General features: G+C 39.5%; 1 protein-coding gene across 13 annotated transcripts in view; it reads right to left on the bottom strand.

Annotated features, from left to right (window-relative positions):
- Positions 1 to 10,749: 10,749 nt before the first annotated feature.
- GPHN (gephyrin) overlaps positions 10,750 to 17,101 on the bottom strand; it is a 445,634-nt gene continuing 439,282 nt past the window's right edge. For 11 of the 13 annotated variants that reach the window (XM_014549124.1, XM_005877907.2, XM_005877909.2 and 8 more), the window contains 3 exons: positions 14,978 to 15,081; positions 13,238 to 13,334; positions 10,760 to 11,747 (listed from right to left, as the gene is read on the bottom strand). In XM_014549124.1, the coding sequence (XP_014404610.1) occupies positions 11,614 to 11,747; positions 13,238 to 13,334; positions 14,978 to 15,081 (335 nt within the window). In that variant the 3' untranslated portion in view covers positions 10,760 to 11,613. Of the gene's footprint in view, positions 11,748 to 13,237; positions 13,335 to 14,977; positions 15,082 to 17,101 lie in introns of all 13 variants that reach the window. The other 2 variants (XM_005877905.2, XM_005877906.2) reach the window with 1 other exon arrangement.

The following is a 17,101-nucleotide window of genomic DNA, read 5'->3' as shown; positions in this document are numbered from 1 at the left end:
AGCACATTTATGTCTCTCTTTCGTCGCCCTGTGACCATTGCACATCAGATAATATGACTGTAGTCTTTATGATTAAAAGTCAGAGCAGAGAGATGTTGCAAGTGAAATTTGTGATAATGTTATTCATATTAATAAATTGAACATTTGTTGATTTTCAGCTTATTAATATGAATAACATTATCACAAATTTCAGATATATAAATATCTTAAAAATAAAGCAAGGCTTATTTATGAAAATTCTTTATGGAAGTTCATATACTTTCTTGCTTTATTTAATATTACATGGGCAGTATAAGTCTATAATATAAAACTCATAAATAAAAAGTAAACTTTAGCCCTAGCTGGTTTGGCCCAGTGGATAGAGCATTGGCCTGGGGACTGAAAGGGTCCTGGGTTTGATTCTGGTCAAGGGCACATGCCCGGGTTGAGGTCTCGATCCCCAGTAGGGGGCATGCAAGAGGCAGCCAACCAATGATTCTCATTATTGATGTTTCTATCTCTCTCTCCCTCTCCCTTCCTCTCTGAAATCAATAAAAACATATATTTTAAAAAATAAACTTTTGTGTTAAAATAGATTAATTACACTAAAGGACCAATGAATGAGTACATAATGGAATTACAATAAATACGTGTTGAGTGAATGTGTGAATTAAACAGAGCAGCCAAGCAGGGTTGCAGGAGGCCATCATGGGAACACAAAGCTAGCTTCATTTCACATACACAGAATCTCGTGTTTGTTCTACCAGGATGGTGTATTGGTTTCACAACCATAACTTATATCTTCCCAATAATTTATGCCTTTCACTGGTCCCATTAAATATCCTATACATCTAAGCAAGCCAGAGTGATACTACAGAAAAGGGCTGTAGCTGTTGCTGAGCAGGGAGGGCATAGAGGAATCTGATGCTATTTGAGGTGGACTTCAACTTATTCTATCACTAGCAGAGCCTTTACATTCTTTGTTATTTCTCTTAATTAGTGTGTTTTCCCCATCTCAATCCTCTGCCCGCCCCCCTTTTTTAATTCTGAGTACAGATTAATTCAGCAGATATTTACACCAGGTTGCACTTTTTCTGCAGAATTACAGCGTAATTTTCATTTGAAAAAAGCACTGTTGGCTTTTAGTAAAAGAAAAAGGTAGGGAGATTCCATATTAAATCTGATCCCAGAACAGGAGCCGATGCCAGTGACTTAACAGGGGAACAGAGCCCAGAGAAACATTGAGCTGCATACATCTCAGGGTGGAACGGCTTCAGTTTTGCTCTAGACTTTCCATGACGTCACCAGAATTCCCCATCTGGGTAATGCTCCCAGGATGGCCAAGGCCCCATCAGAGCTAAGAATAGTGTGGATGTGAAGGTACCACCCTATGGTGGGGGTGCGGAGTCTGCATTTTCCCAGGAATAAATGCAGTCATTGGGAGTTTTTTGGAACTGGGAGAGCTTGAGCTTTAATGGAAATCAGGAAGCAGAGGGAGTGGGCATCTGGGAGCCAGCATGGAAGTGCTTCTGCTGGCTTTTCTGACCGCCTAATTCAGAGCAGTGTGTATAAATGCCCATAAAACGTTCTGTCTTTCCCATTTCCTATTTTCATGTGGTCTTTTCCCGATGAGTAATTATAAAACAATTTCAAACCTACGGCAACGGTGAAAGAACTCTATAGTGAACACCCATATACTGACCACCTAGAATCTGCTGTCTTTTCCCTTTGTGTGTTGTTTCTGTAATTCCATGGAAGCTCCCACATGGCGGTGTCTGCCAGCACTTGGTAAAGCTGTTCTCTGTGATGCTTGGTGCTTTGAAGCATTGCATTTACTTTTCTCTAAGATTCTTAACACACCAATAAACATTTTTAGGATTGGTCCATCATAATTCTAGGTTTCAAGTCTTCTTACACCTGTGAGAAGGTCTGAATATTGGGGCTCCCTCTCTTGACAATGGGACCCCCCACCCCCACTCCTTCCCCAACTAACCTTTCATCTTTGAACAGAAAAGCCCTGGGTTCTGGATCTTCTCTCCCATTTGAACAATTGAAAATGACCGTCTTTCTACAAATTCATTCAATTCTCAGGCACTTATGGAAGAAAATTGGGGTAACAGTTTGAAAAATCAAAATTTTGAGAGGATCTGGAAAACTCATTTTTATTTCCATCTCAAACGCTCTATGAAATTATTTTTTACGAAATCCAGTAACTAGGTGTTGTCTCTGAGCTTTCCTGCTTGTTCTGGTTACAGCACTAGAAGGAAAGAAATGAAACTAGAAGGAGAGGAGGAAGATAAGAAGAAAATAGACCGTGGGTTCTTGAATTATTTGAAATTCATTGAGCTAAACCTTCATTCTCCCTCAGGTTCACTCCAGGTGGCAGGGGCGGGAGTCACTTACACAGAGGTGAGGCTGGAGAGACCTCAAGATCTCCTGGATGTCCACTAGGAGCTTGGTCTCCAAAGGGCACGCTCCCAACTCCTTTCACATTTCTTTGGCAGAAGGTGTTTGTGTCTACCAGGCAGGCAACTGACCACGTAGTAAAAGAAGCTGAGGAGGCAGGCTGCTCTGGGCATTGTTTCACTGCTCCCGCATCACAATGCGCTGACATGGTCTCTGCTGGAAGAGAAGCTGGGAGATTCAGGGTGTCCAGCATTCCCTCAGAGCCCACACAGCTCCACGGAGGTAGCTCTGGTTGCAGCATCAAGTTTTCAGATGAGAACTTCAGGAAAGAAAAGTAAGTTTAGCAGTAGAATCATACTGAGATATCATACTGAGAAAGTTGAAAACACTATACTGTTTATCATTCAACTGATAATTTATCATTCAATCTCCCGATATTCCCATTTTCAGAGACTTGGGCTATCGAAGACACTTTGAGCTTCTGCGAGGAGAAACTTCCAATGAATGTAGCATTCTTAGAGGACAGAGATCTGCTTGTCTTCAGTGCATTCTGGACACATGCTATTGTAGGAACTCAGTCCTTCCTGGATGAATGAATGAGGATAATCACACACATGCTGTTTTCTCTGGAGGCTATGTGATTAGGTTGTCTTTGCTTTTCTGTGTGGTTAGGAGGTTCTCCCCTTCCTATGATATAGATCATCCTCCTTCACCTTTTGTGTTTTAGTCAAGTGCTGCAGATACCCACCTGGACCACTGAGGCCTGCAAGTGGGAGTGGGCGGGGTGGGGGTGGGCATTACTGTGGTGAATTTAATTCCTTTGGGTCACCATAGTCTACATTGAAATCCTTGACAGGACCCAGAGAATATGTGGTCTCTCAGAATAAACATGAACTATCTGAGTGTTTGAAGGGATGATAGTGTTCCTATTCCTCAAGAAGTGTGACTTCCATTTGGGACCAGGTGTTGTGTCAGGGAGACCGCAGGATCCACTCCCATAGGATGTGTACCAGGCAGTTTTCCCAGGAACAGAGTTGATGGCTGTTGTATAACTGGAATGTTTAATGGCATCAGGCTCTGGTGATAACTCTCCCGGAAAAACTAGCTCAGTCTGCAGGCTAGGGCAGCCTCTCCATGAGCAAGCTCAAAGGGTCTCCTGTTATTTTTACCTTAGACACTCCCTTTCCCGTCTTCTATCCTGAATGCCCTCTTTCAGATGGGCAAATTCTTCCTCTAGTTGTCTAGTTGCTATGGACTAGATGTCTAGCCACCCATTTCTTCATTCAGCATATTTATTGCATGATCCACTTGCCATGTACCTGTTCTTCCTGCCTCAGGGCCAAGAAACATTTTTGCATAAATCTGATCTCATCTCTTACAAGCTGCTGTTATTAATTTAATTATGATGTACCCTGATGAAACTCTTTGATATTATCTCACTTTCATTTATGTTTTTTTTGAGGCTACCGGTATATTAAAAAGTGAAGAAATAGGTTCTGGCCAGGTAGCTCAGTTGGTTAGAGCATCATCCCCATATGCCAAGATTGCGGGTTTGATCCCCAGTCAGGGCACATACAAGAAGCAACCAATGAATGCATAATTAAGTGGAGCAACAAATCCTCCCAACCCCTCCCCTTCATAAGATTCCAAATATGAGTGAGATCATGTGCTACTCAACTCTCCCTGACTGGTTTATTTCACTTAGCATGTCACAAAGGGTAATAGATCCTTTTTTAATGAGTACCTACAATTTACTGGGCTACCAAGGTTAACAGTCTCTGCCTCAAGGAATGTACTGTCAAGTCGGGGAGGGATCATGTAAGCATATTGCTGTGATGAGTAGAAGCACAGATGAGGGGCTCACAGTTTGATCTAGGGATTTAGGGAAGGTTTCCTGGAAGAGTTAATGCCCAAGCGAAATCTTGAAAGATTAGCCAGCCTGAGCAAAGGCACCGAGCCATAAAATGACATGGTTTGAAAGGGTGACTACAAATGGTCAGGTTTACATAAAGTTGAAGGGGGAAAAAAAATAAAGTTGGAGGAGGGGGCGGCTAGATGGTTGAGGGCCTGAGCACTCTGCTGGGGGCTTGGACCTCATCTGCTACAGTTTTCTAGGGAAGAATTTAGCACGGGGAGACTATGTCCTGGATTGATCGTTCTGGTAACTGCATGAAGGATACATTTCCGGAGGGCAATTCTGGAGCTGCAGAGACCAAGTTGGTAGCAGTGGTAATAGAAAACAGAGGGTTAATTTAGGAATGATTTGTAGAGTTGAAGAATTTGGTGACTAACTGAATGTGGGGAGTGAGAAGAAAGAATGACTCAGAGGTTTCTGATTTGGAAAACTGGGTACAGGGTGGTGTCATTAACCAGAAAACAAACTATAGGCAGAGGAACAGGTGTAGGAGGCAGAGAGAATGAGTTCTTTGTTTTTGGGAACCCTTGTCTAGCATGTTGCCTTGTATTCTTAACATGTGGGGCTTATTTTCATTCTGCAGATCTGAATTCAAATGCTACCTGTTTAGAGAGCCCTTTCTCAATCTCCTGACAAGTGATTTTCTCTCAGCTCCAGCTCCACCATTGCATTCTGCATTGTGGTGCTGGGCTGGACCCTGCGAACTGCATCTCTTTTGCCAGTCAACTTCCCTGTTAGATTCAACAATAGGTTGCATTAGACTCCAGGGAGCTTTGCAAACAGAGGGAGGGAAAAATGGACTTGTGTTCCTTCCTGTTTATTTTTGTTGCTGTCATTGTTGCCCTGGCAACAGCAACTGGTTCTAGACATTTTTTTGGTGTGATGTCAGGATCAACACCTGGGCAGGGCAGTGTTCTCTCCTAGGGGGTTGAGTATGGTCTGACCTCCAAGTTTCTGGATTCTGATTACTCTTCTTCTACCCACCTTCCCAGTCCAGTTGTGGTAGTTGCTTCCTGTGTTATTACCTCTGACACCTTAATGTTTCCTTTGAGCCTTTTCAGGTCTCAATACCTATTTAACCTATTCCTACATTAAAATCTCTTAGTGTGACTTTTGTCCTTTTTAATGGCTAGACCCTAACACCATAACTGAATATGATTTAGGCCTCCACCCACTTACTCGCTAACATATCATTGCATTTCTTCATAGACTTTTCATAATCTATATTTTCAAAAATTTGTTTTGCTTTCTCATAATCTATGTCCTCCAGTTGGATATCAGTTTTTTTCTCCTTCATCATTGTATCCTCAATGCCTAGCATGGAGACAGGCATACTATTGTAAAAATGTAATAAATGCTTGTTTAATAAATTATTATTGCAAAAGACTACAGGAGAAATATTGGTAACTGACCATACAAAATGGCCAGAATTGAGAAATTCTTTAACTCTTTGGTTCTAGGCTGAGTTATTGATGCACTCTGTAACTATACCTTTCTGTTATAGAGTTGGGCTTAATATTTCTTATAAGCAAGTTAAAATGCAATGTATTATTAACTTCGATCCATCATCATTGGAATAACAAGATACATAGTTTATCTGCGTTGAATTCTGCACTTACATAAATATCCACTTTATATAATTGGGAATAATAATGACTTACCTTGTTAGGATTTCATGAAGATCAAGAGTTCATCACGGGTTAGATCCACAAACTTTAGTTGGCAAATAATTGAAAAAATGAAAGCCATTCAAAGAATCCACTTGCTATAATATGCAACATCCCTTAACAGCATTTACTTGGTAAACTAAACTGCTTATATTCTTTTCTTCATTGTGTGATATGAAACAACCCACACAATAGAACCAAAAAAGCAGGTTAAAAAGGAGCTTCTTACCTTCCACACAGCTTTAAGTAGGAATCTAAAAACATCTTCTATAGCAGGGGTGGGCAAACTTTTTGACTCGAGGGCCACAATGGGTTCTTAAACTGGACCGGAGGGCCGGAACAAAAGCATGGATGGAGTGTTTGTGTGAACTAATATAAATTCAAAGTAAACATCATTACATAAAAGGGTACAGTCTTTTTCTTTCTTAGTTTTATTCATTTCAAACGGGCCGGATCCGGCCCGCGGGCCGTAGTTTGCCCACGGCTGTTCTATAGTCTTTTATTTAAACACCAACTACTAAGACAAAGAATATAAAACATCATATATGTGTAATTCTAAAATAATTTTGGTCAAATAATGCAAATAGATTAGATGACATTGAAACTTCCACTGTGTCAAGTAGAACTATTTCATTAAATCTTAACTTTTAAATTAAATGGGAGAATACATTTGCCAATGATACATGTGATAAGGGGTTAATTTCTAAAATATATAAAGAATGTATAGTACTCAACACCAAGAAGACAAACAACCCAATTAAAAAATGGGCAAAAGACCTGAATAGACATTTCTACAAAGAAGACATACAGAAGGCCAATATACATATGAAAAATGTCAATGTCACTAATCATTGGAGAGATACAGATGAAAAACACAATGAGATATCACCTCACACCTGTCAGAATGGCTATCATCAATAGATCAACAAACAAGTGCTGGCAAGGGATGTGGAGAAAAGGGAACCCTTGTACAACTGTTGGTGGGAATGCAGATTGGTGCAGCCACTATGGAAAACAGTATGGAGTTTCTTAAAAAAATTAAAAATGGAACTTCTTTATGACCCAGCCATCCCACTTCTGGGAATATATCCTAAGAAACATAAAAACACTAATTCAAAAGAATATATGCATTCTTATGTTCATTCCTTGGCATTATTTATAATAGCCAAGATCTGGAAACAGCCCAAGGGCCCATCAGTAGATGAATGGTGGTAAGAAAAGTGGTGGTACATTTACACAATAGAACACTACTCAGCTGTAAAAAAAAAAAGAAAAAAAAAAAGATCTTATCTTTTGTGAAAACATGGATGGAACTGGAGACTGTGATGCTAAGCGAAATAAGCCAGTCAGAGAAAGACAAATATCATATGATCTCACTTATATGTGGAATCTAGTGAACAAAATTAACTGACGAACAAAATAGAAACAGAGGTATGGACATGTGGAACGGACAGCTGTCAGAGAGAAGTGGGGCTGGGGACTGGATAAAAGAAGGGATTAAGCAAAACATGCGCACACACAGACACACATCCTATATAATAAAAGGGTAATATGCAAATCAACCAAATGGCAGAACGACCAGTCGCTATGATGCACACTGACCACTCAATGCAGGAGCTGTGTCCTGGTGGTCAGTGCGCTCCCACAGGGGGAGCACCACTCAGCCAGAAGCTGGGCTCACTGCTGGCAAGTGCAGCGGTGGTGGCAGGAGCCTCTCCCGCCTCCACAGCAGTGCTAAGGAGCAGCTAGCCGAGTGTAAGGAGCAGCGAGCAGGCAGGCGGTAAGGAGCGAGGGGTCCCGGACTGCAAGAGAAATGTCTGACTACCGGCTTAGGCCTAAGCCAGCAGGCGGACATCCCCCGAGGGGTCCCAGACTGGGAGAGGTCGCAGGCCGGGCTGAGGGACCCCCCTGAGTGCATGAATTTTGGTGCACCGGGCCTCTAGTATGTATGTGTGTGTGTGTGTGTGTGTGTGTGTGTGTGTGTGTGTGTGGACATCCCCCGAGGGGTCCCAGACTGGGAGAGGTCGCAGGCCGGGCTGAGGGACCCCCCTGAGTGCATGAATTTTGGTGCACCGGGCCTCTAGTATGTATGTATGTGTGTGTGTGTGTGTGTGTGTGTGTGTGTGTGTGTGTGTGTATCTATATCTATATCAATATCTATATCTATAATAATAAAAGCATAATATGCTAATTAGACCCAATGTCCTTCCGGATGACCCTATGGATGAAGCCGGGGCTGTGAGGGAAGCCCGGGTCCCAGGTGCCATAAGGGAAGCTGGTGCCGGCAGCTGGGGGAAGGAAGGCCTACTCTTGCACGAATTTCATATATCGGGCCTCTAGTATATTTAGTATATATCTATAACACCTAGACACAGACAACAGTGTGGTGTTAGCCAGAGAAAAAGGGGTGGGGTGGAAGTGGAGGTGGGGAAAGGGGATGGAAAGAGACTTTGCTAGGGGCAATAGACACCATGATGCTGTGTGCAGATGATGTTTTGTTGAGTTGTTCACTTGAAACCTGTATGCTTTTGTGTACCAATGTTGCCCCAGTAAATTCAATTAAAATATAAATTCCCTTTGTATTTGTTTCAAGCGTGTTCATATTTTTCCCTTTTCTAACTCAGAAGGAAAGATGTTTCTTTTATTTTCCAGCCTAATTGGGCCCCGAGGGCCCTGAAATCCAGCCCTTCCTTCCTCCTCTTTCTCCATTTGAAACCTTACTCTGGGATTTTTAACATGCCTGCCACTGCTGTTTCTCTTTTCTCAAAACCAAACAAAAATGTTTCCTCCACCTTGTTACTGGTTTAAGCTACCATCCGGTGTCTATTTTCCTTATGCACAAGTTTACAGTTTCCATTTTGTAATCTGGCTTTTGCCCTCAACCCATTATTGAATTGCACTTATGTAGCTCACCAACAATTGCCTAATCAACAAATCTTTCTGAGCCTTCATCTTTCTTGACATTTCTTTTTTACAGTTTATTATCATTCCTTTTTGAAACTCTCCTCCTTGATTTTTGGAACACTGCTCTACCTGGTTTCTTTTCTTCTACAAAATGCTCTCCCTTCCATTCCATTCATGGATTTTTTTCTTCCAACACTCCACACTAAGATGCTCCAATGGCCCTCCCCTCTTCTTTATCAATTTTCTGTTTCTTTAGCTTAGTGTTTAAGAATACAGACTCTCAAGCCAGATTGCTAAATTTGAATCTTGGCTCCTCCTCCTACTAGCTGTGTGACCATGGACAAGTTGCTTAAATCTTTTTGTGCATTAATTTTCTCATTTGTAATCTATAATAATAAAAGCCTAATATGCTAATTAGACTGAATGTCTGCGAGGGAAGCCCCGGTTCCGGGTGCCAGAGGGAAGCCGGTGCCGGCAGCCGGGGGAAGGAAGGCCTAAACTTGCACAAATTTCGTGCATCAGGCATCTAGTATAGAAATAATAATTCTTTCAGGGTTGTTGTGAAAATTAAACAAATGAAAAGTAATGAGCATATAGTAAGCTCTATATAATGTATTTCATTGAACAAATATTTACTGATGCCTACACATATGCCAGGAAATCTTCTATGGACTTGGGATAATGTAAGTGAATAAAATAAACAAAATTCTTTCCCTCATGGAGCTTACATTTTATAATAGAAATAATTATTAATTGTCCATAATTCTGTTTCTGGAATGCCTTTTTCCTGCATCATCTTTAAAATTATACACTTCCTTTAAGACCCACTAAAATGCCATCTTATTCCTTGAAATCTTACCTTATAGGAGGTAATCATTTGAACTTCTCCAACTCTTTAAATCTGAATCATGCCATTTATCATATTCTACACACTCTACCATGTATTTTCAAGTATCAAACATATCAAATATTATGTGTTTTTGTTTTTTCCCTTGATGGAATTTAATGTTAGCTACTATCTCTATTCATCTTTGTAAATAGTAGCATGATATACTTTGTTCCCAAGCACGTATTAGATAATCAATAAATACTTCTTGAATGAATATAGGTAAATCCCTGTTCATAATCTTTCACTTGACCTCTATTAACTAACCTTATCTTCTTTAATTGCAAGTATAAAACTTGAAATATAGGACATTGTATTTTCAACTCTGGAGATATGAAATATTAGAATCAAATATTTGTTGTTTACAACTTGGTTTCATTCATCATCATCACTTGGTACCTTGTTTACTAAGAGGGCAATTTTTATTGTTTGCTTTACTAAGAATAACCTATAGCATATTCAGTGTCCTGTTATTACTATTTGAAAAGTGCCCTTAAATTTTTATTAAATGAACCACGTGGATAAACTGTATTTCATTTGTTGCATTTTCTATGATCAGCACAGATTATTTCCATTTCTCACTTCCTTTCAAACATGATAAAAAAAGGTACTCATCTGACATTTCCTGGTGCACTACTTACGTTTCCCCTCCATTCCAAAGAACTGTAGATGTTTGAAATTTGTTTTTATGGCATAAGAATTTAGTTATTCTGCTCCTAAATTATCAACTATCTTTCCTCTAAACTTGCTTCTTATTCTCTAGCTATGACTGGAAACACCAGACCAACCACAGGTTCCCTACTGTCTTCTACTCTGTATTTTCACAAAGCTACAGACCACAATACTGTAGTAAAATATAGTTATATAAAGCCACACTTTACATCTCCTTTATATCACTTAATCTTGCTGAGTCATCTTAAATATGCCTTTCATCCAGGCAGAACCCCATGAAAATACATGACAATGTTTAATAACAAGGCCAACACAATGGGTTTTTATATAATGATCAAGGATTTTTTTTTATTCATTAAGTTTCAGTATCATTACAGAAAATGTTATGGTACAGAGTTGTTTATCATTATTTTTTCTTTGCTCTTGATTTCCACATGAATGCTGGTAACACTAATATCTGTACAAGATCAGTCTTTGATTTTATGTTTTTTTTCTGTACAATTTTAAATGTATTGGTTAAAAAGGCTGTCAGCACTTAAGGAAGCATTTCCCCCCAGTTAGATTGTTCAAATAAAAGGTATCCAGTTACTGCCCAAGAGTACTGTGCCATGAGGCTCCTGGGGTGAGAAACTTCCCGGAAGCTCTGCGAGGGATGGCTCTCCTGGAGGCAGGGCAGGGCCTCCCCCAGTCGCTCTTCTGTTGGCACTGTGCACATAAACACGAGATACATGATAAAGAACAAGCGAAAGCTCTCTGTAAAGCGGTTATGAAGCATACTAAGAAGGGAAATCCAAGTGTTGCCTACGCTAGTATAAATAAGCAGACAGCCTTGATTTGAGAGCATAAGTAGTTGTTTAAAGATGAGAAAAACACAAGTTCTGCAGGCACCTACTGCTGTCTACTAAAAGCTATTGCTATCAGACCTAGCATTGAACACACAAAGCAATTTGCAAGAAAGGAAAAATTTGCTTTGATATAATCAGAATAGAGTTATCTGTTAAGATTTATTTTTAGGTGTTTTTTTTCTTTAAAAGGTATTTAAATTCTTTTGAAATATAGTTCAAGATGTTGACTATACAGATCAACTTTTATCCAAATCAGAAAAACTAGCTGTGCCGTTGCATATTACAGGATACAGTCAATGATATGTGGACATGCATCAAAGCTTTCTCCGCTGGTGACCATCATAGTCGTCCAATGACCATGACATCCACCACCTCGCCCTTGTGGAGCTCCACGTACTGCTCTGTCTTTGGAGGTAGCATCAACAATCCGTTGGCGCTGCGCATGCTCATCAGACGGCTGCTCATCTGATTACCTAGAAAGAAATACTCTCATTGCAACAGCAGAAGCATCACTGTGGATACATCTGGAGCCCCTCTAGTTCCTTCCAAAGTAAGAACCCATTAATAGAAACATAGGTCTTCAAGAGGAAGAGATACGAACAGACTTCCCAGTACCCTTTTCAGGTAGCCTTGCTACTGTACCCTACTACCTTGCCACTAAACTCTAAAAATAAACATTAAAAATTATTGCTTAAAAGAATAAACCAGGAATTTATAGCATTATGCAAAACACCACAGAATTTTCCTCTTCAGGCTGAACTATTATGTGTGTCTGAAAAAAAAAGACTTTTAAAATCTATTAAAATAATGATAATAATAGCAGTGGCTACCATTTCTTTAGCAGTATTTACTAAGTGCCAGACAAGGTGGTAGGCACTTTACTTAACCATCCTTTAAAAAAATATGTTTCTATTGATTTGAGAGAGATACAAACATTGATGAGAGAGAAACATCATCGATCAATTGCCTCCCACACGCCCCCTGATGGAAATTGACCCTGCAACCCAGACATGTGCCCTGACCAGGCATTGAACCAGTGACCTCTTGGTGCATGGGTCGATGCTCAATCACTGAGCCACACCGACCAGGCTTACTTAACTATCTTATTTAATTCTCACAAGACTCAAACGAGTTGAGGTAACTTGCTTAGAGTCCTACTTTCTTATGGCAAGGCCCCTGTACTTAGTCACAGTGTTAGTTGATATCTGCACTTGACAGGACTTTTGTTTCAAGGGCAATACAATTTTACTGGCGTTACATCAAAAGTTAGGTAAAATATGACTAGAGAAGTTGGGGATAAAAGTTTAAAGTCTAGAAGAGGTAACTATAGAACTCTGAACTATCAATATCGATTTCTTAGTCCTTAAATTTTAACAAGATCTAGGGTATAGTGGAGGCTCTAGGGCAGTGGTTCTCAACCTTCCTAATGCCACGACCCTTTAATACAGTTCCTCATGTTATGGTGACCTCCAACCATAAAATTATTTTCGTTGCTACTTCATGACTGTAATTTTTCTACTGTTATGAATCTGATATGCAGGATGTATTTTCATTGTTCGCAACCCACAGGTTGAGAACCGCTGCTCTAGAGACTCACATTATAATTGGCCTTTATTCTCATGTTTTAAGGTGGCATAGCCACAGTCTTTCCTTTTTCTACAACCAAAATTATGCTCAGAACTTACCGGTTGAACTAATAGATAAAAATCTTTTGTAATTATAGATTTGTTTTCAAATGGTTATCTAGAAAACATGGCTCCATGGATAATTAAATATTTATTATAATTTTTTTTACTCTTTTGTCCTGTTATACTGTATGTTTAAGAATATTTAATTCATCTAATCTTCCAAAAAGGAAACTATATAATAATTCCAAATTGTGTATACCCAAGGAAGGAGGTTATATACATGTGATTTTAGCAGAATAAGTGCACAGATGTACCTGTAGGTGTGAATGACTAACCTGTACTCTGTGCCCAAGGCAGTGGTTCTTGGTGATGCCAAGTCAGTATACACCGATGGTATTCTGGGCGAGGATCCAGTTTTACATCACATGATAACTATAGAATAGAGAGGAAAATAAAACAAATTTGATCATTTTGGGATCATCTCTTAGAACTAGAGGGTGGTGGAGTTTGTGCAAAGAATAGAGTGGACATGAAAATTATCTTGGTATTCTGCTGTTTCCACCACTGCTACCTTATATTCTTTTTAAAAAAAATATGTTTTTATTGATTTCAGAGAGGAAGGGAGAGGGAAGAGAGATAGAAACATCAACGATGAGAGAGGATCATTGATTGGCTGCCTCCTGCACACCCCCACTGGGGATGGAGCCCACAACCCGGGCATGTGCCCTTGGCTGGAATCGAACCTGGGACCCTTCAGTCCACAGGCTGATGCTCTATCCACTGAGCCAAACCAGGTAGGGACCACCTTATATTCTTAATACAGGAAATCCAGAGGTTGGGTTGCTCTGATGAAAAGAGAAAAGAAGGCCAAGAAGTTGGTATTCATAGTTCGGGAAGAGGCAGATGAAAAGATTGGGTCTAATTTTTAAAAATATGTTTTTATTGATTTGAGAGAGAGAGAAAAAGAGAGGAAGAAAGAGAAACATTGATGTGAGGGAAACATTGATATGCTGCCTCCTACTTGTCACATGCTGGGCATCTAGCCCACAACCTAGGCATGTGCCCTGACCTGGAATCGAACCGGTGACCTTTCGGTGCATGAGATAATGCTCAACCAACTGAGCCACACTGGCCAGAGCAAGAATTAACATTTTTTATTAGCATAATCATTTAAATCACTTTACCTTAAAATGATATAGAAAGGCTGTAGCTCTAACTAACAAAGATATTGCTTAGATTGGATGATGCAATTAAAATTGGAAATTTTGATTTAAGTAAGTCTGTGTCCAATCCATTCTGGTGACTATGTTTTTAAGTATTCTAATTATTCACTCTGACAACCCATGCTTTTCCTCTGGAGTCTAGAATATAATTCAATTGTAGGGTGTTTTTCTTGATTAAATCACACTCCACACTTTCACTTAATCTTATGTTTATACTCTATTTCATATCAATTGGGGTTTAACTTGCGATTATTCCTAAATTATTTTGTGTTTGAGGGCAAAATCTCTCTTTGAATATCTCTCTGTTTGTGTGTTCTCCAGTACTAACTACAAGAGCTGTTCGCATGGATGTGTGATCTGCTAAGTGTTTAAGCAGCCCCCCACCCCCCAAACAATGCACACTGATTGGTTTATAGGAGTACAGTGGAACAGATGTTGGAATGGGATGTTACCCATACCTAGGTTGTACTTCCAGCTTTACTGCTAACTGATGGCTGTACTAGCAAGTTATTTTGCTTTCTGATACTTGTTTGTTCATCTACAAAATGGGGTTGTTTTGAAGGAGATATTTATATTAATTTAAGAAACAAGAATCAGTTGCATCAAATTGTCATTATATCTCCATTACCATATGGACTTCTTGCTGGAGAAAATTGTTCATGTTAGAAGTCATGAAATAATGTGGGAGGGGAATAAAAGGGGCCCTTTCCTCTATTTTCTATCACAAAGGAGAGACTGTAACCCCATTTCCTCTCAAAACTAATATAAAACTCGAGATGTTTCTAGATCTCGATCACATCCTTAACTGTTACTAGGCTTCTATTTTGTTTCCTGGTCATTAGAAAACATTACCCTGGCTTTGATGATGGTTGGCCGAGGATCCAAGATGCCCTGCATCTTTCTCAGTGCAGGCACAACAAAGAGATTGCAGGTGACCACGGCTGACACAGGATTCCCTGAAAGTCAACCACGCAGTTATTGTAGTATCCACATAAAATTTACCGAACAATTATGACTGTCTATACCTTTAGGTATCATAGTGACATGACTACTTGTCTTTCTCTTCTGAATCACCTTGAACCCCCAAAGGATGCCAGAATAGATGTATAGTCAAGCAAATGCCATAGAGGATACAACCTTCTGGGTCTACCAATGAAATGCAGACTTCTGATATCCAGAGGTTGATTAACACCATTTATTTCTTCTTTTCTGAGAGCTATACATTGAAAGCCATTACCAATCTTGGTAAGTTTTAAAGCAGTTTCTACTTGCTATTTTTTTTAACTGTTTAACTATTACAGATGTCCCCCCCCATTCACCCCTTCCCCTTTTTGTAGTTGTCTACTTGCTATTATTATGTTTGAAAACTTCCATAGTAATATATGCTCAATACAAAGAAAATTACAAAGTAGGATAAGCATAAAAAAAATCCATATTCCCCTATACATAGACATTTCTTTAAGTTTAAAAAGTAAAACTAAATGATTTAAAATGTGAAGGACTTGAAGATAAATACTGCATGGACTGAGTTGTGTTGTTTTCCCTCCCATTCATTTGTTGAAGTCTTAACCCCCAATGTGACTTTATTTGGAGATAGGGCCTTTAGAGAGGTAACTAAAATTAAATGAGATATAAGGGTGAGGCCCTAATTCAATAGAACCAGTGTCCTTATAAAAAGAGGAAAAGGCATTAGGCGTGCCTGTGCACAGAGGAAAGGCCATGTGAGGGCCTAGGGAGAAGGTAGCCATCTGTAAGCCAGGAAGAAAAACCTCAATAGAAACTAAATTTGCGTCCATATAGCTTGTAGAACGGTGAGAAACAGATTTCTGTTATCTATAATCCAGTTATCTAGTCTGTGATATTCTGTTATGGCAGCCTGAGCGGATTAATTCAAACACCAATTTCTTTTAGAGTTATAATAAAAATTTGAGAAATTCAATTGTACCTCTCCAAGAAGGAATCTGATTGTGTCATGCACTTTAAAGATAGGAAAGGTACATTGTGAAAACATGACTGGACTGAGAAAAACACATTTATAGTAGTTTCTTGTGTGGTATATTAACTAACCAAGCTGGTGAGTTCCAAACCTTTTGAGTCTAACTTAACTAATTCACAAAATAAAGGTTGGACTATATGATTCTCAATATTCTTCTGGTTCTAAAATTCTATTTTTATTAATACTTTTATACAGTTGTATGTTGCTGAAGACCAAGATCAACAGTAATTGATATAAATGTGAGGAGTCTGGCAGAAGGCTGACCAGGACTCCTTTTGATATTCACAGGGTGAATATCTACATTTTATTACCTGCTGCTGACTCAATGGCCTAAAGCAAACTCCCCCAAGACCTGGCAATCTTACTGTTTGCTAAACATTACCATTGATATGTCTGTTTGCATTCCTAAAGGCAATTGTGTATTCTAGCTAATAAAAGCAGCTGGGAAAGAAGCAACAGGGAGAACTTGACTGCTATGGTTAAGTTGTCCTCTGGTTCCCCTGGTATTAAAAATAATATTTCGTCTTGTGTATCATTTGTGCGTCAGCTCTTCCTCCAAGCCTTTGAACCCGCGAAAGCCACGCTGGCCGTGGACTCTCGCAGTATGTGAATATGTATGTATATACTAGAGATATAAGATGGGCTATTAGATTTTTAGTTTCCCTTGGCCTGGCTAGGTGCTGCTAATTGTATCATCAAAGTAAAAGGCAATGGTTAATTTAGCCTCTTATTAGCTAAAACCATACTTTTAATTTTCTTCTACCTACAAGTAGTTAAGAATATCTTTTTTAAGTTGTAAAAGGTGATGAGTGATACTTATTATTTCAATGGAAAATGAGTTGTCCAACAGAACTACAGTCTTAATAGGCAGCTGTGTGTGTGTGTGTGTGGGGGGGCAGTAAGAGATCAACCAAAGGACTTGTATGCATGCATATTAGCATAACCAATGGACAGGGACACTGGGGCGGTGGGGCTTGTGA

The sequence above is a fragment of the Myotis brandtii genome, unplaced genomic scaffold (genome assembly GCF_000412655.1).
Source record: "Myotis brandtii unplaced genomic scaffold, ASM41265v1 scaffold536, whole genome shotgun sequence".
NCBI lineage: Eukaryota > Metazoa > Chordata > Mammalia > Chiroptera > Vespertilionidae > Myotis > Myotis brandtii.
The sequence above is the reverse complement of the archived record's forward strand: the minus strand, read 5'-3'. Positions and strand labels throughout refer to the sequence as shown.